A 26,936-nucleotide genomic window follows, 5' to 3' on the forward strand; every position below is an offset into this window, starting at 1 on the left:
TCAGATATAATGAAGCCAACATATAATGAACATGCTATACTTTAAATAGAGAAAGAACTTGTAATTTTATAGAGCCGTTGAAACGTCTCAAAATGCTCCACATGTAATGATTACTAAGAAAGCAAACAAAATGCAAGTTCATTCTTCAAAAGTCTGATAAGTATGTTTTGCCCTATGCTGCTGCAGCCCTTTCCTCTCAATTTGTGATGAATGGTTTGTTAGTGTGGTACAGTAGTTACCTATGCATCTTCAGATGTGCCTAGAATCCATGCAAAAATATACAAAGAATGTAATTGATCAATGTCATAATGTTTCCATCTAAATATTTTTTATATACATATATATTTTATATCCCCAGGTTGTGTGTTTTTTTGTTCTTGTTATGAAAAATATGTCCCTTTGAAGGTTACACAGTACTGTACAAACTGTTTTACTGCTGAAAATGGCATATGCATGTTTTGTTTGACAAATGTATTGGTTTTATGTTGGAAATGCCTTAATCTTTTGACCATTATATGCAAAGTGTGCAAGTGAATTGCAAAAGTAGTACATAAGTAAAATAAATAAAATACCAACTGAAATGTAGAGGTTATTTGTGTTGTTCGGCCAGACTGTCTGTGCTGTGCAGAATGAGGTGAGTTGCAAAACTAAAATGCTGTAAAACATTCTTTTTATGAGATTTTTGAGACCAAAATTTTTCATAGTGAAACACTTTGAGATGTTGTGATGACGTGCTAAAATGTTACACCAAATGCAATGATTATTATTATTTATACAAAAGCATTTATTGTTTTATGAGATTGTGATTCTAAAGGTTCTAATTGGAAAGTTCCTTCAGTCCATTGCACAACTCTGATGTACAATTATTAGTCTAATTTTAGGTCTATTTTCTTCACATAGTCACTGCTTCCTAACTGTTCACACTTGTAAAAGTAAAATGCTACGGAAAGGTAGCATGGTGATTCATAAAGATAAGGTGCAGTGATCAGTGGAGGCCAGGTGCTTCCCCACAGAGTGAAAGTAAGCACACACAAGTCTGTGCGTCTGAGCCTATGTCAAATTTGTACTGCTTGTACTATCAGGCAGGGTGACAATGAGCCTTGCGGGTAGACTGTTATTACATTGAGGCATAAAGAAAAGCAAAACATCAAAAATCTCAAACCAAACATTCAAACTTGCACTTTAAAAAAAACATTTTATGTGCTCCCAGAAGTGGCAATAATTGTTGATAATGAGCAGAGAAACGAGGATACGCTGGCTCCTTTTATATTTATTGTAGGACCTGCTATCTGCATGTTCACATCAAAGGATTTTTAGACTTCTCCAGTTTGATTCTTACTTACACTGTTGTGCATCGTCATAATTGCAGCATTCAGAAATGCTTTGAGATGTTTTGATGAGGTGCTAAAATATGGAGGGACAAAAAATGATACTCAAAGTGAGTGAGGGATTACCTTTTTTCCTGGAAAAAACATGAGCCCTTGTTATACTTTGGTTCACTTTTCTCCTTTATTTTTTTTGAGGGAGCTGACTCATATCTAAGTGCAGTAGTTAAAAGTACACGATTGACAAAGTTCATGTTTCTCATGATCACTGGAATATAGTTATTTTGTGGATTATAGTGGCTTTACATATTGTGTGTTCAGTGCGTCTGCTAATTGTTTTGATTAAGAGAAATTAAGCCAATTAGCCTATGAAATACTGCATGACTCAGATCAAGATCACTTCAAAGGTCACAATTTGGCAGCAGGTTTTTCAGCTTCTTAAACACAAAATTTAGGCAAAGTACACAAATCTCTGGGCTCCTCTAAAAGCAGTAGAGGGTGATTGATAAGTCTCTGAAGTCTCTTGCTTATGTCTCTGAAAACTCTTGCTTATTATAGATGATAACGATAATACGGCATAAAATGTATTCATATAATGATAATCTGAAAATTTGATACAGCACCTTTTACAGCAGTATCTCAAAGCACGTTGCAGAATATACTGTGAAGTGGAATAGTGTGAATCGTGGGTGAACGCCCAGACAATTTTGCACGCAGGCAATGTTCCACAAACCATCTTGAAATGAATGACTAATTGTAGGTGGGGGATTGTTGGGGAGGATACTGCGGGGGTGGTGGAGGGGGTGGGTGTGTGTGTGTGTGTGTGGAGAACTCCTCATTCCTCATCTTTAGTGCCACGGGATCATTACCGTCCCCCCGAGTGGGCGGACGGGATCTCGGTTTAACATCTCATCCGAAGGGCGGCCCCTCCAGGGATGCAACCGCCCTCCCAGCGCTGCGGCGGAGAGGCCCGACCTGGGGCTTGAACCCACAACTTTCTGACTCCAGAGGAGACAGACAGACAGACAGACAGAGAGAGAGACCCAGTCAGACAGACAGAGAGAGGGAGAGATAACCACTGAGCCAGGCTGACAGCACAACAGCATAATTATTCACCTACTGCCAGGGCTGCTCGCGACACAGTCACTACACCTGACTGAGACTGACAGGGCGCCCGGGGCCGTGGAGGGCTCTGACACGTTTCAGTTCCGACCCTCTGGCCACCTGTGTCCGGTGATCAGCTCCACTGGTGGGAGGCGGCGGCGGCCCGGTCCGGCCCGCGCTGTGTGTGTGTGTGTGTGTGAGAGCTGCTGTGGGGGCGCGGCCTGTCCCTGTCCCTGTCCCTACACACACCCACACACACAGCCTGTGCCCGGCGCTGGTGTCAGGCGGTGGGATGGCGGCGGCGGCGGCGGCGGATGGGAGCGACTCCCGGGACCGACTGGCGCTGTGGGAGCGCGGACCGGAGCCCGCGGCCCCGCTCACTGACACCCAGCGGCGCAGCGTGGCCGAGCTCAAGGCCGCCGCCGAGAACATCCCCACGCCGGCAGAGGTGAGCGGGGGCCTGGGGGAGGCCGGGACCTGGGGGCCTGGACCCCGGGGGGGAGGCGGGACTGGGGAGGCCGGGGTCTGGGGGGGGGGGAGGCCGGGGGGGGGGAGGCCGGAGCCAGGGGGAGGGGGGCGGGGTCTGGACCCCGGGGGGGGCGGGGGAGTCTGGGGGGGGGGAGCGGGGGGGGGGGAGGCCGGGGCCTGGACCCCGGGGGGGAGGCCGGGGCCTGGGGGAGGGAGGCCGGGGTCTGGGGGGGGGGAGGCCGGGGTCTGGGGGGGGAGGCCGGGGTCTGGGGGGGGGGAGGCCGGGGCTGGGGGGGGGGAGGGGGCTGGGGGGGGGGGAGGCCGGGGCCTGGACCCCGGGGGGGGGGAGGCCGGGGCCTGGACCCGGGGGGGGGGGGGGAGGCCGGGGCCTGGACCCGGGGGGGGGAGGCCGGGGCCTGGAGCCGGTGTTGCGGGAAGCTTCGGGGCGGCGGCTCGTCAGGCCTCGGGTTACCCGATGAGGCGGCCAAGAGGTGCCACGTCGCCAGGAGCGGGCGGGGGCCTCCGGGGCCCTTAGCCTCCGGGGGGAGGGGGGGGGGGGGGGGGGGAGGTGGCTACTGAGCCCCACATTAGGGCGAGTGTGTGAGACCAGACCAGGTCAGGTCAGGTCAGGCCAACACCGGGCTCTGGACACTTGAGGAACCAGAACAAGACCTCAGTGTAACCTCACACACAGCACCGCAGCCACAACCGGTAACTGGCGTTACACCGCCGTCCACATCAGGAAGGCGTCTCGAACAGCTTCCGTGTCGGTATAGCATCCTCCACGCGAGGCAGGGTCCCAGCCAGAGCACTCCGCATCCCCGACCCGACCCGACCGGGAGCCGGGGATGGGGCAAAAGTGGGAGAGGATGGTGTCCAACCGAGTCGGCGTGAAGTTGGGGAGGGGAAGGTCACCTGCGCCTGGATGCAGTTCCAGACGGCGGAGCGGACACGAGCTCATGTTGGGGTTGAGTTGGGCGAGGGCGTGAAGCAGGTCGGTATTTGCTGGGAGGCCGGAGAGACTGGAGCCGGGTTTGAATGTGAGAATTAATTTGCTACGCGGGGGATTGGGGAACCCGTAGAGCTGAGGGCAGACGGGAGCAATAGGCCTTAACCCGATTCGGTTGGACACCTTTCTCTCCCACTTTTCCCCCATTCCAGGCTCCCGGTCAGGTCAGATCTGGGATGTTAAGTGGCTTGAAGGAGGAGAGGACAAGAGCTGCAGAGTTCTGGATGGCCAGGGGAGTCCGGCATGTTGTTTGACTGGTTGAGTTTAAAAGTGATGAATGGGTAGAAGAAGATCTTCAAGCAAAGGCTTGAGCCCACAACCGCTGACCCAGAAGTTAAGAGTTTGTAACATTCAGCTTTGTGTCAGAAGATTGAAGATTGACTGATGGTAACTTGTTCAGAAGTGCACAATATGCAAGGACCAGTCACTAGTACAAAATTCCGACTGCTGGTAATCATTTTCGGACAAGGGGATTTCAAGTTGGCCATTTTTTTAGTGAGGAAAGCTGAAATGCCTGACGTCTGGGCCATAAACTCTCAGAGGTAAGATGGGGGAGGTGGGGGATAGGCAAAGTGGGTCATGGCATGGATGTAGAGTGGTAGAAAAGTTAGTTGAGGGTCAAACAAGATGCCAAGGCTCCGGACTGGCTCAGTGAGGTGGAATGTGCATCCTTGGATGGTGATGCTGTCAGTGCCTGATGTGTGGAGATGCTGACGGTCTTATTGACGTTCGACTGTAGAAAGTTAGCTCTCATCCAGGACTTGATGTCTGACAGACATTCTGTCAGGACAGCAGTGGTCCTGGAGTCGAGGATGGAGGCAGAGAGAGAGTTGGGTGTCATCCACATATATGTGGAAATTGACCCCATGTCTGTGGATGATGTCACCAAGAGGGAGCATATAAATATCGAAGAGGAGGGGAGCAAGGGCAGAGCCCTGAGGAACTCGCCACGAGATGGTGCGGGGGCTATACGAGAAGCCGTTTGTGGAGATGAAATGGAGACGGTATGAGAGGTACAATCTGAACCATTCAAGGACAGGACAATGAAGGTTGAAGGGAGGAGAGGTGGTGGAGGAGGAAAGAGTAGTCAATGGTATTGAAGGCAGCAGAGAGGTCAAGGAGGACGAGGAGGTAGAGGGAGCCCTGATCACTTTGACCAAAGCTGTTTCTGTGCTGTGGGCTGTACGGAAGCCTGATTGGAGAGGTTCGTAGGAAGGGAGGAGTGGAAGAGGAAGGAGTGAAGCTGGGAAGCAACGACTTGTTCCAGGACCTTTGAAAGGGAGGTTGGAGATGGAGAGGTAGTTTGAGAGTAGGGATGCGTCCAGGGAGGATTTTTTAAAGATAAAAGAGTGATGACAGAAGACAGAATACTGCAGATGCTGGAAATCTGAAAACAAAAACAGAAGTCGCTGGGAACACTCAGTGGGTCAGGCAGAATCTGTGGAGAAAGAAAAGTGAGTCAACGTTTCGGGTCCACGACCCTTCGTCAGAACTGGGGCATGTTGGGAGGGAGAGGCTTTTAAGATCTAACGGGGGAGGCAGGACAAGGAAGAACAAAAGAGAAAATGGTGTAGAGGACAAGGGATGATGGGTTAAATAGGTAGTGTTGATTCAAACCAAAGGGAAGGAAACTGATGACAGACGTTTTTAAAGGGGTGGGAACGGTGCCAATGGCAGGGAGAGGTTATTGATGTCTGTGAGGTGGAGCTGGGAGGTTAGGAGACGCTTAGGCATGGGGTCGAGGGAGGAGGTGGTTGGTTTCATGTGAGTTATGGTGGTGGTGAGAGAGGGAGACGGGTTCGAAGGTGTGGAGGGGTGGGTTGGGCTCAGGGTGTGAGGGGGAGATGGGGATTTAGAGTGAAAGCCAGCTGGCGTGCAGGAAGCAAGAGCAGGCTGGCATACGCAGTGAATGGGTTCGCGCTGCGCTGTATTATAACCAAATTCATGCTATAAAGAAGTGGTTATAACAGGACGTCACAATCGAGCAAGTAAATTTCTACCAGGCTCTCATCTTGATCTATGGTAGGAAATCTAGCTGACTTCTTGCCATGTGGTTGAGATAATAATAACAATAATAATAGTATCGGATGTAGTGCCTTATTGCATTGTTGATTCGTCTCGAAGTGCTTCATATGATATATTGTAAAATGGATTGATAAGTGTATTTTGTGGGCAAAACTCGTCAGCCAATTGCACCCAGCAAATTATTATTTATTATTATTAACTCAGTGCTGGAGATCGAATATGGGACATTATGTATAGTGTAGAATAGACTGGTTGGTACCAGGTCTATTGTTAAAAGATGATTGCAAACTTAATTATTAACATGATTAACCTCATCTCTAAGACTTTCTTTTTTTAAATTACAGTTGCCAATTGAGGATCTTTGCAGCCTGACCTCTAGATCCATGACTGTTCCTCTTACAGCTACTGTTCCTGAATCCACTGAGGATATTCTTCTTAAAGGCTTCAGTGCCTTGGAAATGGAAAATGAGAAAATAGAAACTGCCCAGCAGGTAGCCATAGATTTGATGAAAGAATACTGCATTTAATGTCAGAATATGAATGGTACCTTAAATGGTTAAAGCATTTTGTTTTGATATAGTATATTGGTATCCTAGACGTTACCCCTCATTGAAGGGTGGGGAATAAATGCAAGTTATTGTTGTACTGGTAGAAACTGAGCATAATTTATAGCTGAACAAAATTAATAAGGTTCCTATGCTCAGTTGTGTTAAGTAGTAGTAATTTTTAAAAAATTCTTCAAAATGGTTCTCATAATAATCCTTATATTTGATATAGTGCCTTTCACATCAGGGGGACATCTAAAAATGCTTCTCTGCAAAGTGGAATGGCTTTGTATTCTGTAGGTGAACCCGGCAGCCAATTTGCAAACAGCAGTGTTCCATCAACCACCATGAAGTGATGACCAGTTTTATTTGGGGGAATTGTTGCCCAGGACACTTGAAGTGATTCCCTTTTCTTTCTGATTTTTAACATTTATCTGAGCAGGCAGATGGGACCTCAGTTTACCATTTCATTCAAAGGATAGCACATCCAACAATGCAGTGCACCCCCACCACTGCATTGGAGTGTCAGCCTAGACATGTGAGCTTGGAGTCCCGAATTGAGGCTTGAATCTACAGCCTTTTGACTCCGAGGCGAGAAGATTACAGCAGAACCAGATCGACACACAAACAGAATATGCTTTTGTGTAAAATTCATTACTTAGATATTGGGATTCTATTGTTCGGATCCTTCAAACTTTAGTAGTATATTTTATGAAATACTGTTCAAATTGCTTGGCTTGTAACTGTAAGTATACTTTTGACAAACCTAGAAAAATCTGGTTGATTTGTAGGAATTCCAGACTGCAGTTTGCTGTTGTGTGTGTAAATACTGAAGATGTCAACAAGAAGGGGGAAGGCTCAGTGTATGCTTTTCTTCATTGCTCAATTGTACAATAAGCTTTTTGTTTGAATCGTGGGTACGTGATTAGAAATGAACGAGACCAGACTTTGCTTTTTTGCGGTCTTTTTAATCTGAAACAAACAAAGGTTTTAGGAACTTATTTCTTCAGTAGCAAAAATGAATAACTTTTTTAAATTTTTTATGTTTCAGTTCTATTCCTGGTTCTCAAAGATACACACACAAATGGACCAGGATGAGGGAACAAAATACAGGTATACACTGAAGGCACAAATGCCCTAATGTTAACTACTCAGCTGACAGCAGTTTTATTCAGTAAAACTGGATGATTTTGTATATGCCTGTATAAAGTGTATCCAGTTGTTTTAAACTCATACCGTAGTATATAAATCACTAATTGTTTGTGAGATGAGCCTCCCTGAATGGAACTAAATGGAGATGTTGCAAATATAATTAGTGCGAGAAATTTAATTATTGCATTCAGGAGCATTATACACGCTGAGGTTTGACTAGGCACACCTTTGGTGAAGAGACCTTTTTCATTAATGCTAACCCCATGGATTGCAGCGTGTGATAAATTTGGTGGCTGAACCTGGAAAAATATTCTATTTGTCCAGCAGTTTTTTATCATGAGTACAACTCACTGGAACATTCCAGTAAAACTATTAACTGCATAGCCAGTGGGGATCTGTAAAATATTTTTTTCTTATTAGGAAGAAGAGAAGGCAGTAGTAACTTGCTCCTGAATTGCTATTTCTCCTCACAGAAAAACAAATCCTGTGTTGTGCAGTCTTATCTTTGAGAATTCACTGTCGGTAGTTATTTCTAAAGTATGTACATTTGCTGCTCTGCATATAGTGTATATTTGAATCATAATTCTTCCTTTATTATTTAGAGAAATGAGGAATTATCTGAATGGCTTCCAGGAGCAGTGTGATGCTATATTGAATGATGTAAATACAGCCTTGACGCACTTGGAGTCTCTGCAGAAACAATACTTGTTTGTGTCCACAAAGACCGGGGCTTTACATGAGCCTGTGAGCAGCTTTTGCGGGAACAGGTAAGTCAACCTTCTTGGGAATTTGTTGATGTGACCACTACGCTTGGAATATCTAGTTGAGGTAGAAAGTAAGGTTGTTTGCTTTTGGTATCTTGACTGCTCTGAAAATAGCGGTGAGAAATGATGGGTTTTACCCAGTGCCTTAGTCGGTAAAGCTACTGCCCAATGTTAAACCAAGCCATACTGACTAGAAACTCCTAAATTCGATCCCTGGTGTTTGCTGAGTTAGCGAGAGCCTGTTGCCCTAATTCTATCGCTGTAAGAGTATTGTTGTGCAGAGATTCTATGGATGAGGGTAATGAGCACTTTACAAGCAAGAACCTTGTTCTCTGTAACTCAGATGAGCACAAATGAAGCCTGTAGCACAATCGTCTGCAGATGGTGGCTAGATTTTTACTAGTACTTGGGCTTTTCCTTTTTCTGAGAATTATAAAACTAGGTGCTTTTTCTTTCAATTATAAAAATACTTTGGTCTAATGGATTTATTTTTGTGCTAATATATTTTTCTTTTTCAACAGTCTGAGCTGGTTGACCTTGCCGAAAATATTAATCAGAAGCTTTCATATTTCAATGAATTGGAACATATAAACACAGTATGTATTCAGCCTAGCATCTACTTAAAAAGAGAAGAGAGTTTATTCTGGTGTCCTGGAACAATCTCCCAAATAAAAAAAAATTGGTTACTTGTTTCAAAATTGTTTGTGGGACATTGCTATGTGCAACTAGCCTGCCGCATTTGCCCACAAAACGCACAGTCACTGAACTTTACAGTAAATCCCGTGTTTTGGAAATTCATGACGTGAAAGGCGCTATACCAAATTTAAGGATTATTTATTGTGCAGCACTCTTGAGATATTATCCTGTGTGAAAAGCCCTCCATAAATGCAAATTGTTGCATTTTTGTGGTCTGCTTCTGAAAAATAGTAAGAAAAAGTTTGGATGTGTCCTCTAGCTGTAAGTTGTTTCCATAATGTGTTCTTTCAATCAATGGATGTGGAGTTGGAACAAACGTTGCACCTTGATATTATTATTACCCTAGAAATTGCATTCACGTACATTATCAGTGAACAGTGAAGGATTCATCCCGATGCTGGCCAAACTGGATGGTTGCATTACGTATGTGTCATCACATGTAAGTATTCCTTTGTCCATTTCACAACTGATTAATTCTAATTTACTTTTGATCTGCCATTTAGTAGATTAATACCTTATTGTGCATTACCATATTTTGCTTTAATCTGGAGGTTTTGTAATAATGCAAAGCTTATTTTATCCACTTTATTATCACAACTCCTGGATTATTTGGTAATCTCCGTTGCTACTACTGTATTAATTTTGTTATCTCCAGACTTGATTTTTCTGATGTTCTTTGCTAAATCCTCTCTTCACAACTTTGAGCTCATTCAGAATCCTGTAGACTGTGTCCTTTCCTGCAACACACTCTACATCAAGCCCATCATTGCCAGGCTCAACTGGCTCCACCGTGTTTATTTTCAAGTCCCTCCATGCCCATGCCCACCCTACATCTACAATTATATCACACCCCACTCTCGTTTTCCGCTCCCTGTGCTCCACAAACTCTGGTCTGCTGCCCCATCACCCTACCAACAGTGGTACTCCCAGTGGTACATCCATTGTACTCCCACTTTCTGGAATCCTAAAATCTTTTTGCCACATAACCTCTCTTCAAAGTTCTCTACAAATCTAACTTTTTGACACTGTTTAATCACCTGACCCTACCTCCCATCTCTCATTTCTCACCTTGCTTGTTGATCCACACTATCCTAAACACCAGTTTAGCACACTTTTCTAAGTGAAAAGTGCTATTATATAATGCAAGTTGCTGTCTTTACTCTGTGATTTACTGTAGCTGCATAAATGGATCTTGCTGTCTTATTAAACTTGTACCTAAATTAAAATAGCAGAAGTAAACCGAGGTAATTTCCAACCTTAAAATTTGTTTTGAAAAATTGACTGAAGTACAGGTGTAGTGTTTTAATATAGCTTGTAAGATGTATTTGGTAAAATGCACTTTTGTCGTTTTCCCTTCATTCACTGGGTTATTTGTAAATAGGGAATATTTTGTGGCCACCCCACTGCATCCGCAGTATTCTTTAGTTCCATCTCATGAGATGCCAACATTAAATGGGGATACAGAGGTTGGTAGCATTGTAACACTATTTACAAATCCTTTTGTGAAACTTGCAAATGTCTGCATAAAACATTCAATAATCATACTAGTCACCGAATAAAACTAGTACCAACTGTATTCCTTTGCCTGTCTTATTCATATATTTTATTAATAAAAAGGTTGCAGGTTGCTTTGTAATGTAATGTATAGCCATAAGAAAGACTTCATGTCCCCTAAATATATTATCTGAAAGAATATAATGCTCATAACCAAATGCTCACTTTGTTGTTTGCAGCCTGGTTTTAGAGACTATCCTGTTTATTTAGCGAAGTTTAAGCAGTGCCTAACCAAAGCTATGCACCTTATGAAGACCTACACCGTGAATACACTTCAGAACCTTACGACTCAGTTAACAAAAAGGGTAAGGTTCACTCTGCAATAATAATAATAATAATCCTTGCATTTGATATAGCGCTTTCACGTTGGGAGGACGTCCCAAAGCGCTTCACAGAACACACTGTAAAGTGAATTGACTGTATATTTGTGGGCGAACGCGGCAGCCAATTGTGCACAGCAATGTCCCACAAACAGTCATAGATTGAAAATGACCAATTTATTATTGTTTTTGGTTTTGGAGGGATTATATTATTAGGCGTGTGGAGTAAGGAAACTTGCCCAAAGTTTCGCCCTGCCTGGAATTGAACTCAGGTCTCGCTTGCAAAGCGAGCGCACTAACCACTGAGCTACAGAACTTTTGATAACTTGTTATACAAATTATATTGCAATTGAGACAAAAATCACACAATCTGTAGTTTAGCTAAGTTGGATTTGACACCTATGTAGCCACTTTTCATCACTTGATGAATGCCTTTGTTTCAAATTTGAGCCTGCTGATGTGCTTGTATTGAGCTGTGAGCACTGTTGTGTGAAAGGCTATTAGCATGGAGTGCTCTCAGATCAAGAGACTCTGATAAGTGGGTTCCAGTGTGAAGAATGTGTGAAGATGACAAGAATGTGTGAAGAAGACAGTGTGAAGATGAGGTACCAGAGAGTGGGTGTTGCCTGAGTTGCATGTCCAGAAGAGAGTTGGAAATACAAATTAAATTGTACATCTAATCTTATCCTCTTTTTACTGGCAGGATCCCTCCATTATATCTAATACCGATAACGCCTTTACTCTGTTCTATGTAAAGTTCAGAGCAGCAGCTCCCAAAGTGCGAGTGAGTATATTTACGATTGTATTTTACCAAATAGATAAAGGATTTACTTAGGGAAAGAAGCATTGCTGCTTTAAAAGTGATGTTTGATAACTGCCTGTATTCAAAAGCTCCAGTTTCCTAAGGTATTTCAGATGTGCTAATTGTTTTTCTTTTTCCTCCTGTCAGTCACTAATTGAACAGGTGGAACAAAGAACTGAAAAAAGTTCAGAGTAAGTACTTGCATGCAGGAAAGGTTAAGAGAGAGAACTAATACAGGTTTTCAAATTATGGTTTTGATAGGGTAAAGTAGAACCCCATTATAACATTTCATTATATTAGCTGGGTACCCTGTGCACTCGTGTGCCTCTTCTCACTGACTATGATTTTGTTAGGTGCCCGTTACAAGATAAAATACCTCACTGTGAGACTTCAGTAACCTAAAGTCATGTAGCTGTACGTCAGTTGATCTGTATGTAAACGTACTGTTTCTGGTGCTGAGTATTGTGATTAATCATTGGGAAAACTACAGAATAGCGTGACATACATTTTTTTTTAAAAATGAGATCAGAAAACCTTCAACACAAATCATACATAAGAAATAACTGCTAAAATCTAGGCAGAAATTGCGCACTGATAGTGAAGACAAAATGCATAGTACTTAGTATTTACTCTATGGTCCTGCCTCACCCTATCTCTGTGACCTTCTCAAACTGCAAACCCAGCTGCTCCCCCGCTCAGTAGGCACCAGTGTGCTTCATGTCCCCTGCTTCACAATCAGCATTTGGGCTTTCAGTGTATCTGTCCTCACTTTCTGGAACTCCATCCAGAAGTCCCTTTGGCTTGCCCCTTCCCTTGCCTCCTTCAAGGTCCATCTCAAGACCTTCCTCTTTGGCCTCACTTTTGGGAATCTTTCCCCGCTCCCTCAGCCCTCAACCCCAGCTCGCGTGCAAACCCAGGACTGCTCACTGTTTTGAGACATCCTGCTGACATGAAAGGTGCCAAATAAATGTAAACTTGAATTTATTGTAAATATTTTCTGACAATCTGGTCCCTAATTTCAGAAAAATGTTTAAAGCTATTGTGTTCTTCGACTAGGTATCAACAGTTGTTGAATGAGATTCATCAGTGTTACCTGGAGCAGAGGGGGCTTCTATTGGGTCCAAGTATTGCCTCTACTATTGCCGACTTGACGAGTCAAAACAACAGGGATCACTGTGCATTGGTGGGTTTTCAATAATATTTGTACACTCTTCACTTGGCTAACGTAAATGAACTTGATGCCTACTATACTGCTAAAATTTAAGTTGATGTTTTTACTGTAAGTTATGAACTACGTTTCTGACTTTTTTCCAGAAAGTCTTTCCCCTTCCCCAAACGCCTTCAGATTTCCTCTAATTGCACACTAATTGGTGGCAAATGAATTATGTACAAAGCATATACTGTGTTTTCAAAATGTAGTTGTCAGTACTGTAGTGACTGGTTCCGGCAGGATCTCTTGTTTTGTTTTTTGAAGCAAAAAGGATGTTGGTTCTAATAAAAACAACTTTCTAATTATTTTCAGGTTCGCAGTGGCTGTGCATTTATGGTTCACGTTTGCCAAGATGAACATCGGCTGTACAATGAGTTTTTTACAAAACCAACTCCAAAGCTAGAGTAAGTTACTCCACTTAGCTAGAGTAACATTGTTTTGTTTTTGTTAATATAGCTTTTTATGGGCTACAAAATTGTTCCAAGTTCTTTTTTGCTTTACTGTTAAGAACCTGACTTGATTTTAAAGTGGAATTGACGTAATGGAAGTCTCTTGCAAACTACTTTCATCAAATGTGTAAATGCAGCCCTGAATGCAACATTATTCTCTTTAGCAAAGAAGGTTTTACAAGAATACAAAATGCTGTTTTATATAGGGACTTAAATAATGTCTGCAAGCCATTGGGTAAATTCCTAATGTAAGCTGAAACTTGTTTCAGCTTACATTAGGAATGTAATTTATATACTGTTTAATTTATATGTATATAAATTTATATACTGTACCTTTCACATAGGATAACATTGAGCACAGTGAAGCTTAACCTTGACCTGCATGGACATTAGTTACAGACTGCCTTTTAAAATTTTGTTTAGAACATCCATATGTGGAATCAATATTGTTGTTATTGCCCCAGCTTTGTAAAAAGTTGCTTTTAAATTGTTCGCTTCATGCCTATGGTAAACATTCTCCACAGAGGTGGTGTGACAAATGATCATTTTAGCTTGCAATAGTGTGGAATATAATTGAAAAGTAAACTAGACAACTATCTTGCATTACTTGAACGCTAGCATTTTCTGCAGAGGCGTTTACACATTGTGATCCACATTGCATAGTTGCTAATCTTTACCCTTTATAATGTGGCTGGAGATGACGTCTCTTGTGCCTCTGTTTACCTAGCAGTAAGTAGGAACCCGGTTGCTAGTCGATTGGTGGATCGCTTTTCCAGGGGTAATAAATCCTTCAAAAAAAATAATATTAATAATTTGGTCACTTAATCCACGGCTGTTTGTGGGACATTGCTGTGCGCAATTTGCTGCCGCATTTCGCTCACAGCACATACAGTCAATTCACTATACAGTATATTCTGCAAAGCGCTTTGAGACGTCTAGATGATGTGAAAAGGTGCTACATCAAATTCAAGGATTATATTATTGGTAAGAAGGCAATAAGTCAATATGATTCTTCAAGGGCAGTTTTGCTGGAGTTTTCTGCAGAAATGTATTCTATAAAAGCTGCACTATTGTAAATGCACTAATTTACATTCAAATACATTAAGCGATCAAAAGCAACGCAGTTAATCTTTGACAGACATTTGTGTACCAGGCTGGTGTACTGGTGACTAAACATAGTGTTTTGTACTTTGTAGTGAGCTCCTGGAGAAACTGTGTATCTCGTGGTATGATGTATTTCGTCCACTCATCATCCATGTCAACCACTTGGAGACGCTATCAGAGCTCTGTGGGATTCTGAAAAATGAAATGCTGGAGGACCATGTGCACAACAATGGTGTGTGGCTACAAAACGTTTGAAAAATCTGAAATCTGTGTAGCGCTATCCCTAAGTTATGGTATTTTGATGTGTTAAACATTAAAAATGTTTGCAGAACAGAACTAGTCCTGTAGCTCAGTGGTCAGAGAACCTATCTCGCAAGAGAGACACCTGGGTTCGATTCCCGGCAGGGCGAAACATTGGGCAAGTTTCTTTACTCCACATGCTTCTGTTTACCTAGCAGTAAGTAGGAACCTGGTCGTTAGTCGATTGGTGGATTACTTTTCCGAGGGTAATAAATTGGTCACTCAGTCCAAGACTGTTTATGGGACACTGCTGTGCGCAATTGGCTGCAGCGTTTCGCCCACAAAATATACAGTCAACTCACTTTACAGTATATTCCATGAAGTGCTTTGAGGAGTCTCGAAGATGTGATAAAGCGCTATATCAAATGCAAGTATTATTATAAATAAAGTATTTAACCAAACTGCACAGGTTACTTTCTTCTTTCACTCATGTGCTGCAGTAAAATGGTGACACAACTATTCTTCTCTTCTCAGTGGAACAACTGGGTGCCTTTGCTGCGGTGGCAAAGCAGATGCTGGAAGATGTGCAGGAGCGTCTTGTCTACAGGACACACATCTACATCCAAACTGATATTGTGGGCTATAAACCTGCATCTGGTGACCTGGCTTATCCTGATAAACTGGAAATGATGGAGGTAAACGAATACGCTTTCTCCAGTTCTTACATCACTGGTAGGAGGAAGCTTCAAAGGAAAGCTGATCTTGTGATTGATTGTATGTGGTACTCCATGTTGGTGGTCAGGTTGCTTTGTTAAATTGAAGTGCAATTCTCATTTGCATTTAGGAATAGTAATAATAGTAATTCTTGCATTTGATATAGTGTTCTATCACGTCTTCGAGACGTCTCAAAGCTATTCACAGAATATACTGTAAAGTGAATTGATTGAAACTGGATGTACAGTAACTGATTTTGGTGCATTCATCTATTTTACAGCAAATTGCACAGAGTATAAAAGAAGAACAAAAGAGGTTGCCTGCAGCAGATGCCTCTTTTGCAGAGGTCCAGCTCGAAGATCCTGATTCTCAAAATGTTATCAAATCAGGTATTGCACTGTTTTGGTCTGCTATCAAAAAGCATTTTTTAAAATAATAAGCCTGAGCCTTCCATTGACACCTGAAGTGTTATCGCCGTGATTGCACAAGCTTCCGTTTTGAAAAAAAAGTTAGTGTAATTTTGCATTATTATTGAACACTGATGAACTATTATTCACACTTGGGAATGTAAGTAAAACTTTCCAAGTGAATGTATTTTACCTTGCATGTAAATACTATCTAAAGTATGCTTTATGGTTTGTGTTTGCATAGGTACCCCTCCTCGATCCCAGTCAACCATTTCCCCAGCCGATTTGCATGGCATGTGGTATCCAACAGTGCGAAGAACGCTAGTTTGTCTCTCAAAACTTTACAGGTGTATAGATGTAAGTTTCCGCATACAATATTTGATTTCGAAACCAAATTCTCCTCTGTTTGGTATTCTTCAACTTGTTTGGTATTCTTATCTGACTAGTATTTTTAAATAATAAATAAATGTAAAATGAGTGTAGTCAGAATATGTGCTATAACTTATAAAGCACCTTTTATGATAGTTAATTAATGCTTCAGATTGTTCCCAATCAGCAGAATATGGATTTTGTTTCCTAATTGTAGGATTTGCCACAGAGAGCATGAAAATATGGGGTGATATACTTGGAACGTTCCTAAGGGTCTCTTCAAAGCTGCCTCTAGAACCTTAGGAACTTGTTCCCTGTGTTCCCAATCAACTACTGTAGTCACTTTTTATCTTGTAGCCTTCTCTGGACACCAGTCTAGACCATTTCTGACATCCCAGCCAGCCTAACTCACCAGTAAGACTTGGAAAGGCAGAGTGTGGTCTGGTCACTGGGAGAAGGATTCTTCCTACTCCACTCTTATTCTCCCTGCAAGCCTAAATGGGTAGGCAGTAATAATAATAGTCCTAGCATTTGATATAGTGCTTTGTCACGTCATTGCGATGTCTCAAAGTGCTTCACGGTCCTAGCTGGACAAACAGTGGGACACTTGCCAGGCAACGCTCTCAATGGCAAGCTATCTGATTTTAGCTAGTTAATTTCCAGCAGTACTCTAAGATACACTGAGGGGTCCCCAAGCTCTGTCTCTTGCCAACCTTTGCTTAATACTCTCCAGAAATTGGAAAGCAGGATGCATCTCTCCAGGGAGAGTGCACATTCTATTTCAAAGTGATCCCAAGCAGTTATTCTGCAGATCATTACAGCACTTGGCTCAAATTAAATGGAGTAGCCTTTCAACGTAGCAGCTCATGGATGAGTTTATTTAATTTTTTCCCCTGTATCTATACAAAAAAAAAATGAATTTTAAGAAAAGTCACCTGAAAGAATAATTATAAAAGCTTGAGTGGTCAAATCTTGAGTTATTTTTAAAAGTTTGAATTTTCCTAAGATGTGTGTAATTCTGCTGATTTTCCCCAGAGGGCAGTGTTTCAGGGCCTGTCGCAGGAAGCTTTATCAGCGTGTATACAGTCATTGCTCGCAGCTGCTGATTCTATTACAAAGAACAAGGTCAGTGCAAAAGTCAAACTTGTTCCTGGGGTTTGTCCATAATGTGTTAACATACTCCGTTATCAGAATATTTGATGGCCCAGTGAGTGAAGATGATAGACCAAACAGCTGAAGTACTAGAAATGATTTGATTGCCTCTTACTGATGTGCTGGTCTGTGAAACTGTTCCTTATTACCCTCTTCAATATGTGCACAAAAACACCAAGTCATTTGTAGCACAGTTCATCTTTTTTGTTTTTAGCATCATTATAAAAAAAGATATTGTATGGCAGTTATATTTATAAATTGATGCAAATTTTCCTTAAAGTAAAAATCTACATATTCTCAGTGATTCAGAATTAATGTTCCAATGACCTAATTACAGGTTTTCAGTTTTTATTACATAACCAATGTAGTACCCAAATGATCATTTCTCTTTCTATTTTAGACCCAGACAGATGGACAGCTCTTCCTTATCAAACACCTTTTGATACTTCGGGAGCAGATTGCTCCTTTTCACACTGACTTTGCCATTAAGGAGATTTCCCTGGACCTTAAAAAAACTAGAGGTATTGCATGGTGCTGGCTGGTAGAATTGGGTGGTCAGATCCTGCCCATCTTTTACTGTTCAACACAACAGCGGGTTTATTTTACGTTCATTTGCAATGATCTGCATGATTACATGTTGCATTCTCTCATATTCCACTAACTTTTTCTAAATTGGCATTGCTGTCGGTATCCTACATCTATAATCTGACTGACGTGCATGTGGTGGATAGATGCTGGGATTGGATTTTTTTTGCTGTGTAAATTGAAGGAGGGAAAAAAATACTAGTTTAAAAGTTTGGCACCAGGAGACAATTTGAAGTGTATAGTAATACTTTGATTTAGTATTCTGATCTATGTTTAGTTTAATAACTAATAGTGGTTCAAATCTGGCTTGGCCAGTCATTCATCAAAATCAGTAATATCACAGAACATGGTCTCTTCACATCTTCACATAAGGGCAGTTGACAGCCTTGCATTTTAAGTGATTTTTTCTTAATGTATAAATATGGTGCTGTCCACTGTTCAGCTTGTCTGTTTTTTAGCATTTATCACTGCTGTCTGTTCAAAGGAAACTTTTAACTGCTCCATTACTGTCACTTCAGCCTGCTTGTTTTTTCATCCTTTCATTTATTCCTTTCTCTCCAGAAACTCCAGTTTGCAATCTATTCGTAACACTAGATTAGCTTCAAGAGCCACCGTGTGTGTGTGTGTGTGTGTGTGTGTGTATTAATCTTTATTGGCTTCTCCTTACTCCTGACTTTCTAATATTTAATTTGTATATCTGATATTTAATCACTACTCGATTGCAGAGAGACATTCTGGTGTCTTTACTAATTCTTATTTGTAACTTCCCAATATAAGTCTGTTTCTTCAATCTGTCCGTCAGTCTGCAAGAAACCATTCCCTCAAGATTTTTAATAGGCTTTGTGGGGGAACTGTAATGCAGATACATGGTCTTAAAAGCTCTTCATTTAGAGTTGAGATGTAAGAGAGATGGCTTGAGTGAGGCAATAAACTTGTCCCCCTCCTCCCAATCCTATCTCTATGATCTCCTGAGTTCCTATTGCCCTGGCTGCTCCATCTACTGAGCAAATGGAGCCCTGGCTTCATATTGCCTGCCCATTCAGCCCACCATCAGTGGGGGGAGCTTTCAGCCATCCTTCCTGGCTCTGCTGGGACTGAGTTCTGGAGTTCCTTTGCCTTGCTCCCTCCCTACATTCAAAACCTGTCTCGGGACTTATCTCTTTATATGACTCCCATCTCTCACCTCCGAAAAATAATAATAATAGCAGGCTTGGGCTAGCACACAGTTGTGTGACGCTCTTTGAGACATCCTCCCAATGTGAAAGAGGTTATATATAAATGTAAATTGTTGTTGAAAGCAGTGATATTTTCTAAACTTGTAGAAGTGCTTAGAGGGTTGCAATCCAAGGAATCCTGATCCTGGGATCCCTATGGTAATGTGCTCTTGAAATCTCTGTATTCATTGAAAAGATTTGTGTAATTTTCCTGTGTGTTTTGTAGCAATAACAAGCTCTTCTGCCCTTGTGTGAGCTATAACTAAATTTGCTACTAATCGTTGCTCTTTCACATTTTAATTAACTGCAGCTAACTAGTTTCTACATTGCATTTGAACATTGATAAGCTCCTTGTTTTCATTGCTTGGTTTCTAGTTGGGATACAGGTGAAGGGTAATACATCCTTATGGTTGTGTTGGCTGGCTGGTACACAGCTTTGAGCATCATATTATGTGTGCCCTTACTGGGAATACCTGACCAAAACTTTGTGCCAGCCAGGGGCAATGAGCTGGAGCTGGTAAGTGAATCAAAGATACATAATCTCACAATTTAAAAAGGAGGTCAAATTTTGTTTATGCAAAAACATGAAAAAGAGTTGTTTTTTAATGTGATTGCAGTTTAAAATGAACAAATACTTTTTGTTAGGCACAACCAAACTTAACACCTGCACAATATACCATAATTCAGGCCAGAAATTATGCTCATTTTGAGGCCTAACAATTCATGTAATGTAAAAGTATTGATAAAAATAATGCTTCCTCTTCAGTAACAACAAATTACATTTATATAGTGCTTTACATTTCGGAAGTCTCCTTGGCATGAATAGAGAAACTGTATAGCATGCCTATTTAGGGTTGTTTGCGTAAAATTAATTATTGAGGACAGTAACTTTTCTCTCAGCACAGAGATATGATGGTTAAAATAATCAGTTACCTGGGTGCAGATGCTGAAAATGTGTTCAGCACTGAGATGCTGCCTTATTTGAAGGAATAGAAATTTATGGCACAAAGGCCGTTCGGCCTACAATGTCTGTGTCGGACCCCTCAGGCAATCCTTTCAGTCCCATTTATTTGCCCTTTCCTTTCCCCATCCACCAATGATTCTTGTTCTGAATTAATATAAACTTGTTTTAGACAAATTAGTGTTTGTTATTCTCTGCAGTTTTTAACTGTACACAGGAACTCAGCATTTTAGCATTGTTTCAGCTAATACTCAGTCAGCGCATATTGGAAATTGATTAACAATGCGCAGGTGACTCTTGGAGTCTTAGGTGTAGAAGGCCTACCTAACTAGGGCCTGCTGTTTTTGGTCTATTTACTGGTGTGTAGGTTTCTATGTTCTGGTGAAACATCATGATTCTCTTTTTTAACCTTTTGTTGATCAAATTGAGTGTATGGCAGCTATTTTTTATTTTCCTGTTCTGTGTCTCTCAACTGTGTGATGTTTGTTTTACATTTGAATCCTTTTTTTTTTACAGAAGCAGCATTTAAAATGCTGAACCCCAAATCTGTTCCTCGGCTATTCAGGCTGAGCAGCAATAATTCCATCCTAGAATTTTTGTTGGAGGTATGACTCTCAAATGTATTTGCACAGAAGTTGGGCCAAGACGTTTATAAAGACCTTCTTCACTGGTGAAGGAAATTCTGCATGCCACAGTCCAGTAGGGAACTATTATAGTTTGTGATAAGTATAAAGTCATTAAAATTGAACAATTTATGTAGATTGAATTATGTCTGGTTAAAAATGTGATGTGAGAATTGTTGAATTGAAATCCTGTGGATGCTATTCAAGAGAACTAGTCTAAGTTAGTACTAAAATGCTTTAGCCATTGACTGTTGGGCTAAATGGATAGGCCAGTAATTCTATTTGTATCTACCTAGGGATCCCCAGAGATAAAAGAACATTATATAGACTCAAAGAAGGAAGTGGATCGTAATTTGAAGTCAGCTTGTGAAAAATTTATTCAGCATCAGACCCAACTCTTTGTGGGACACCTTGAAGAATTTATGACCAAAGTAAGTAAAATGCTACTCTGCACAGAATTGTGAAGTGGTGCTTCAAACATAATTTACATTAAGTTTAGAATGACTGTGTACAAATATGAAATTTTATCATTCTGCATTTGATACTAAATTCAAAGACAAAACTTGAGCTGATTGCTGAGGAAGCTAATTTGTGGGATTTGCAAATAGATATGAAACTTGGCTCCAATAGTGGTCTACCAGGTGCTAGGAGCCTTTGCCTGGAATACAGCAGCATAAAGGTTATTATATCAAATCTCTCCAGTTACTGTTACAAGGTGACTTATTTGCACCCAAAGAGTTCTGTGTGTGACTGGAAATCCCTGGCCCAGGCAATATATTTGCAGTGCTTTAGGTTTCAAATTTTAAAAGAAATTGATTATTTGTGTCCTTAGTCCATACATTATGACTTGAGGGGAGGTTGTGAGAGATTCAGACTTCTCTAGTAACTGTTGAACATGAACACAACGTTCATGTTGTATTGACGAGGTATTATACTGGAGCAGGCACAAGTTTAGCTTGTACACTTATTCTTATCTCGAAAATCTAATGAGAAGGACAGGAAATGCTTTAGAGGAGTTGGTACACTACGTTGTTCTATGAAGATATAACTGAATTTGTACAATTAATGTTGGTGGTATGGCAGCAAGGTGTTCTATTTAAATTGAATTCTCAACTGTATCATTTTAGTATGCGTTTGATCCTCGTAGAAACTATTGTTACCTTTTGTGTGACGTACTTTCAAATATCACTTAAAAATAACTTGATTCTAATTGATGCCTACTTATGTGTGTGTGTGATGGCAAATATAAGATTTACATTTCAGGTCATGCTAGTTGAGAATTGACCTTGAGTTATTTCTACCCAGGTGACTGCTTTAAAAAACATGAGCCATCAAGGGGGTCCAAAATACCTTTTAGCTCAGCAACCATGGGCACAGCCAGGTATGTTCTGTTCTCTTCCCTTTGGAACAGCGCATGTGTTCCTCTACTCTTGCATTTAAATCAGTCTGTAATTGATTATTGTGTTAATTTTTAAGCAGGAACCTGTTTGCATATCAATGTTATTTATATAAGTGAGTATTTATTTCATTAAAATAGCTGTCTATTAGTATAAGCAGTAAGGGGGAGGAAACTATCTGCTTGGAAGAAAATCACAACTGGGTCGTTTCCATTGGTGCGATGTAAGACATTTTACATCCGAAGATCCCTTCCTCATGTTGTTTTTAGACTAGTCACTTCACAAATGCATACGTAGTCTGTTAGTCCAAACCAATCATACCTATCAACTTTAATACACACAAGAGTCGAGATTCAATTGAGAATTGTTTCTTGGTCAACATGTAAAGAGCATGTGTTTCCTCACAATGGATGCATTGCCTTTTGAGATGCAAAAACAATCTGAAAATGTCTAGATTTACTGAATTATAAGGTTCAGATAATGCAGATGCTGAAACACTGGTCATCTTGTCAACTTGCAGCAAAAATCAATGATGTTGTGGCATCCACTTACAAAACCATAAAGAACAAGCTGCCACCCATCTTGAGGAGTCTGTCTTTATACTTGTCCAACAAGGATACAGAGTTCATCTTGTTTAAACCTGTGAGGGTAAGTAACTATGTTGTTTGAACATTTCTACATTGATGTTAAGTGTGACACAGAGCACAATTCTAAATGCACCCTAAGCTTTAAAACTGTCCACATTTACTTTGTATGGAAGGGGTATTCACGATATTTGTACCAATGCTACATTTTTGCAGATAAATCTCTTGGAAATTAATGTGTATTTTCAGCTCAAAATCTGTACTTTAGAGAGGATTGCTTGCATTTTCCATTTTACAAATTAAGCCTTTCTCTTTAGAGCAACATTCAGCAAACATTCCAGAAACTCCACAGTGTATTACAGGAGGACTTCAGTGGTGAAGATCTCCAGATCATAGCCTGTCCTTCAATGGACCAGGTAAGAGCCCAGAAACTGGGTATTGAATGGGAGATTCTCTTTTGAATAATGCTCCAGCATTTTCATTCACCTGAACAAGACCTTGGTTTAACATCTTATCCGAAGGACAACACCTCCAACAATAGTTTTTCTCCTTCTTCCCCCACTCCACCCGACCCAGCGCATCCAGCAATGCATTGCAGTGTCAGCCTAGACTATGCAAGTTCAAGATCACAATGTGGTGCTTGAACCCTCAATGTTCTGAGTGAGGTGAGAAAGCTGCCATTGAGCCAGATTGACCTAAATCTTACCTACTCTTTATCACTTAATTTGGATCTCTTAAGAGTTGTGGTTGATTAGAAATGGAGAACAGGATAGAGGTTGCAGAACATGTTTCATCTCTGACCTTTTAGACTAACCAGATGTTAACTAACATCTTTCCTTTTCCCACCCCCGTTTATTTTTTTACAGGTTAACTTGCTGTTGTCCATTTCCAAATAGCAGCATTGCCATCCTTTGGGTCCAACAGGAAGATGTCTGGATCTTAATCGTATCAGCTGTACAAAGAAAAAACTTAGCACGAATTTTCAGGAAGAAAAGGAAAATCTTGACTGGAGGGAATCTGAGATGCGCTATCTCTGCATAACCTCTGTTTAAATGCTGTCTGAAGTTAACAGATTAGTGATTACTTCAGGTTGGTCATCACGAGGTGCAATCTATCTTTTTTGCATGAGCCACTTGTTCACAATTTCAAAAGCAATTTTGCAACCAAATCTGTCTTCAGCTGCTGATTTTAGTCCACGGAACAGCTTACCTAACAATGTGATGGCAGCTAGCTAAAATAGCTTCTCGTTTCACCAGGTGCTGCATGTATTCTGTGTAGGTTTCATAGTGTGGGAAGGTTTAATAAACTAATAAGCGAAATGCCACACTACCAAGTCATTTATTTTTTAAGAGCACTAAAAGATGTTCATACTGGGGTGTGATGCTTGTAATTGGTTGTGTGCTGGATACTCGGTCAATTGTTATGTTCCTTTGACAAGACTGCACAGGTATGTCCAGACCAGCTGGATGTACAATGTCCCAGGGTGTATTCTTTTGACTACCCTGATTCAGTTCATACACTGGACAATATTGCATTGCCAACCCAGCACTGACTTGCCTTTTTCTTCCAACTAGAACACATGTTTTGAAGGAATTGTACTATCTTAATAGAATTCCCTTGTTTTGTAGCCTGGATTAAATAAATCAACAGAACCACAACTTCAGTCAACAGCTTTGCACTATTTCAGAAAACTAAGTTGAAATGCAAGTAGTGAAGTTCCTAGATTGTGACTCTGTATCAGCTATAAATGTGCATTTAATAACATAAATTTTGCAGCTGCAGTAGAGGTGGTGAAACAGCTGTAGAAGCACCCCTTCCAGGCAGAAATAATCCTTGTTGCAAATGTATAATTAGAGCATTGACAAACTCACTATCGATTTCATTTCTGAAGTCTAAGGAAAATGTCACAAATTTGTACTTTGAAGCTATGCTAATGGGATTTGGCTTTGTAAGATGCTGATCAGTAATTGTAATTTGAAACTGCAGATGGTATTCAGGGTGAGAGTAATTTGGAAAACAATTAATAATGGTGTTCTATTTACTCATTTTAATCTCGGAATCTCTTATATCACCACTGTTGAGTTTAATTGTTCAAGGACTTTCATTCACTGTCTGTGTTTGTTTGTCTGAGGAAGCTTTCAATTATTTCAGGTTTGATGAACTAAAAATCAAATTACAATTTATAATTGACGGCAGCAACACAAGTCATTTGCATATCTGGTTTCATTCTTTGTTCAGCTGCCGAACAACATTGGTATAAGATTAATTGTAGGAAGGTCTGTTCCTCAGTGCATTGTAACTGGCATAAACCTGTGTGGCAGGTTTTAAAAAGACAATTACTTGAAGGTAGGCCAATGAACGTAATTGTGAATTAAAGAAATAAGATTACTAATGAACGAGCAGGATTTGAGCGGTGAAATTGAACTGCTAAGAAGCTGAATTTCACCCTTGCAGTTGTGTCCATGTTAAATTAATTTGCTATGTAACTCCCCTACGGCTCAGCGAGTAAGTGTGCTATGGGGTCATTTAGACAACGGGGTTGATCTTTTGGTCTGTATTGAAGTAGCTGATTTGGGAGGGACGTCAGAATGGCCCTCAGAATGGTGATGAGAATGGAAAATGAACCAGTGTTTAAGCCTGATTGCTGACTCATGCTGGAAATCGTGAATTCCAGAAAAAGACACCTGGACAAATTGGTGGAAGCCCTCTTTAGCCCATGGTGCCTTGTGCCAGCATTCAAATTGGCTTTCTTTATAGGAGCTTAGAAAATTGGACGGAAACTACTTTGGATACAGGAGGGATATGTTCCAGAAACCAAGAATTTAGATTTTGAGTGGGATGTCTAAAGATGCGGTGCATATAGCCATTAAAATGGGAATAATCTTTATAAATCTACAAACATTCAATTGTGAATGAAGATGTTTAGAAAATGTACAAGTTCTGTTGACGCCTGTTCTAACAAAAGGACGTGTGTTGAGCAATTTGATTGAAATACTTACTGTAACATAATGTACATGATGTGAAATAGCTAAGTGGTTTTATGTACAAAATAGGGAGAATGTTTGATGTACACATAGTTTCTGTGTACAGTAATAAAGTTGCATTGTGTAAATACATGAACAGTGCGTTCACTGTAAAGGGTACACTGAAGATGTTTTTCTATGATGATTAGTTTTAATTTTTTGGCTTTCCTGTTTCATTACTCTTCATCATGGAGAATGGTTTAAAATGACTTCAAACAGATTACTGATTCTATCATACCTTTGTTTTCTGAAGCAATATGTTGAAGGTTTACTTATGTAAACTGTGTGTACATAATAAGATTGATAATATAAACATGCTTGTCTCTAGTTTCTCAATGCAATCTGATAGTTTTAATAAAATGTTTCAAGAAAAGGCGCATTTCTACTTTAACTGGTTCCAGTCTCACATCCTAACCTGCATTCTTTGTGGCTTTGTTTTAACTTTTTGATACCCTTTCTCAAAATAACTTTCAAGGTATGTCAGGTGTTATCCTCCCTTTTTGAAGCCTTGGTGGGTATTTCTTTCATTGTCATCCCATAAGCTTGATTGTTAGAATATTTTCATGATATTGATATTTTTCTCGCACAGAGGAGTTAGGATGTGGAAAGCCCTAAACAGGAAGCAGTGGGTGACGCAGGTTCTATATTGGCCTTCGAGAGAGAACTAGGCAAATACCTTTTATATTTTAAAAAAAATCAGCTGCAGTGGTATGGGGAAAGGCCAGGTAAATGGGACCGAAGGAAGCTAGCATAGACATGATGAGCTGAATGACTTTCTGTACTGTAAATTTCTATGGTTCTAGCTATTTTCCATCACTATTTTTCATACGTTTCACCCACAAAATACAGTCACTAAACTTTACAGTAATAAAACACAAAATATTGCAGATACTGGAAATCTGAAACAAAAACAGAGCTGGGAAAACTCAGCAGGTCAGGCAGCATCTATGGAGAAAGGAAAGTCAGTCAACGTTTCGGGTACATGACCCGTCTGACGAAGGGTCATGTACCTGAAATGTTGACTCACTTTCCTTTCTCCATAGATGCTGCCTGACCTGCTGAGTGTTCCCAGCTCTCTCTTTTTTTTTACATTTTACAGTATGTTGTGTGAAGAGCTTTGAGACATCTCAAAGATGTGAT

General features: G+C 40.8%; 1 protein-coding gene across 1 annotated transcript; it reads left to right on the forward strand.

Moving 5' to 3' along the window:
• Window positions 1–2,721: 2,721 nt before the first annotated feature.
• Window positions 2,722–26,169, forward strand: cog3 (component of oligomeric golgi complex 3). The gene is given in 24 exon segments (XM_042334211.1): window positions 2,722–2,877; window positions 6,276–6,422; window positions 7,528–7,589; window positions 8,231–8,367; window positions 8,370–8,395; window positions 8,914–8,988; window positions 9,435–9,527; window positions 10,822–10,947; window positions 11,666–11,746; window positions 11,912–11,955; window positions 12,821–12,947; window positions 13,287–13,378; window positions 14,620–14,759; window positions 15,302–15,462; window positions 15,762–15,870; window positions 16,133–16,245; window positions 17,293–17,382; window positions 17,810–17,930; window positions 20,686–20,774; window positions 21,089–21,223; window positions 22,098–22,173; window positions 22,710–22,837; window positions 23,091–23,189; window positions 23,640–26,169. Coding segments are annotated over 24 exon segments (2,457 nt in total). The 3' UTR covers window positions 23,670–26,169.
• Window positions 26,170–26,936: the final 767 nt, after the last annotated feature.

This window comes from Callorhinchus milii, unplaced genomic scaffold (genome assembly GCF_018977255.1).
Source record: "Callorhinchus milii isolate IMCB2004 unplaced genomic scaffold, IMCB_Cmil_1.0 Scaffold4, whole genome shotgun sequence".
Classification (NCBI taxonomy): Eukaryota; Metazoa; Chordata; class Chondrichthyes; order Chimaeriformes; family Callorhinchidae; genus Callorhinchus; species Callorhinchus milii.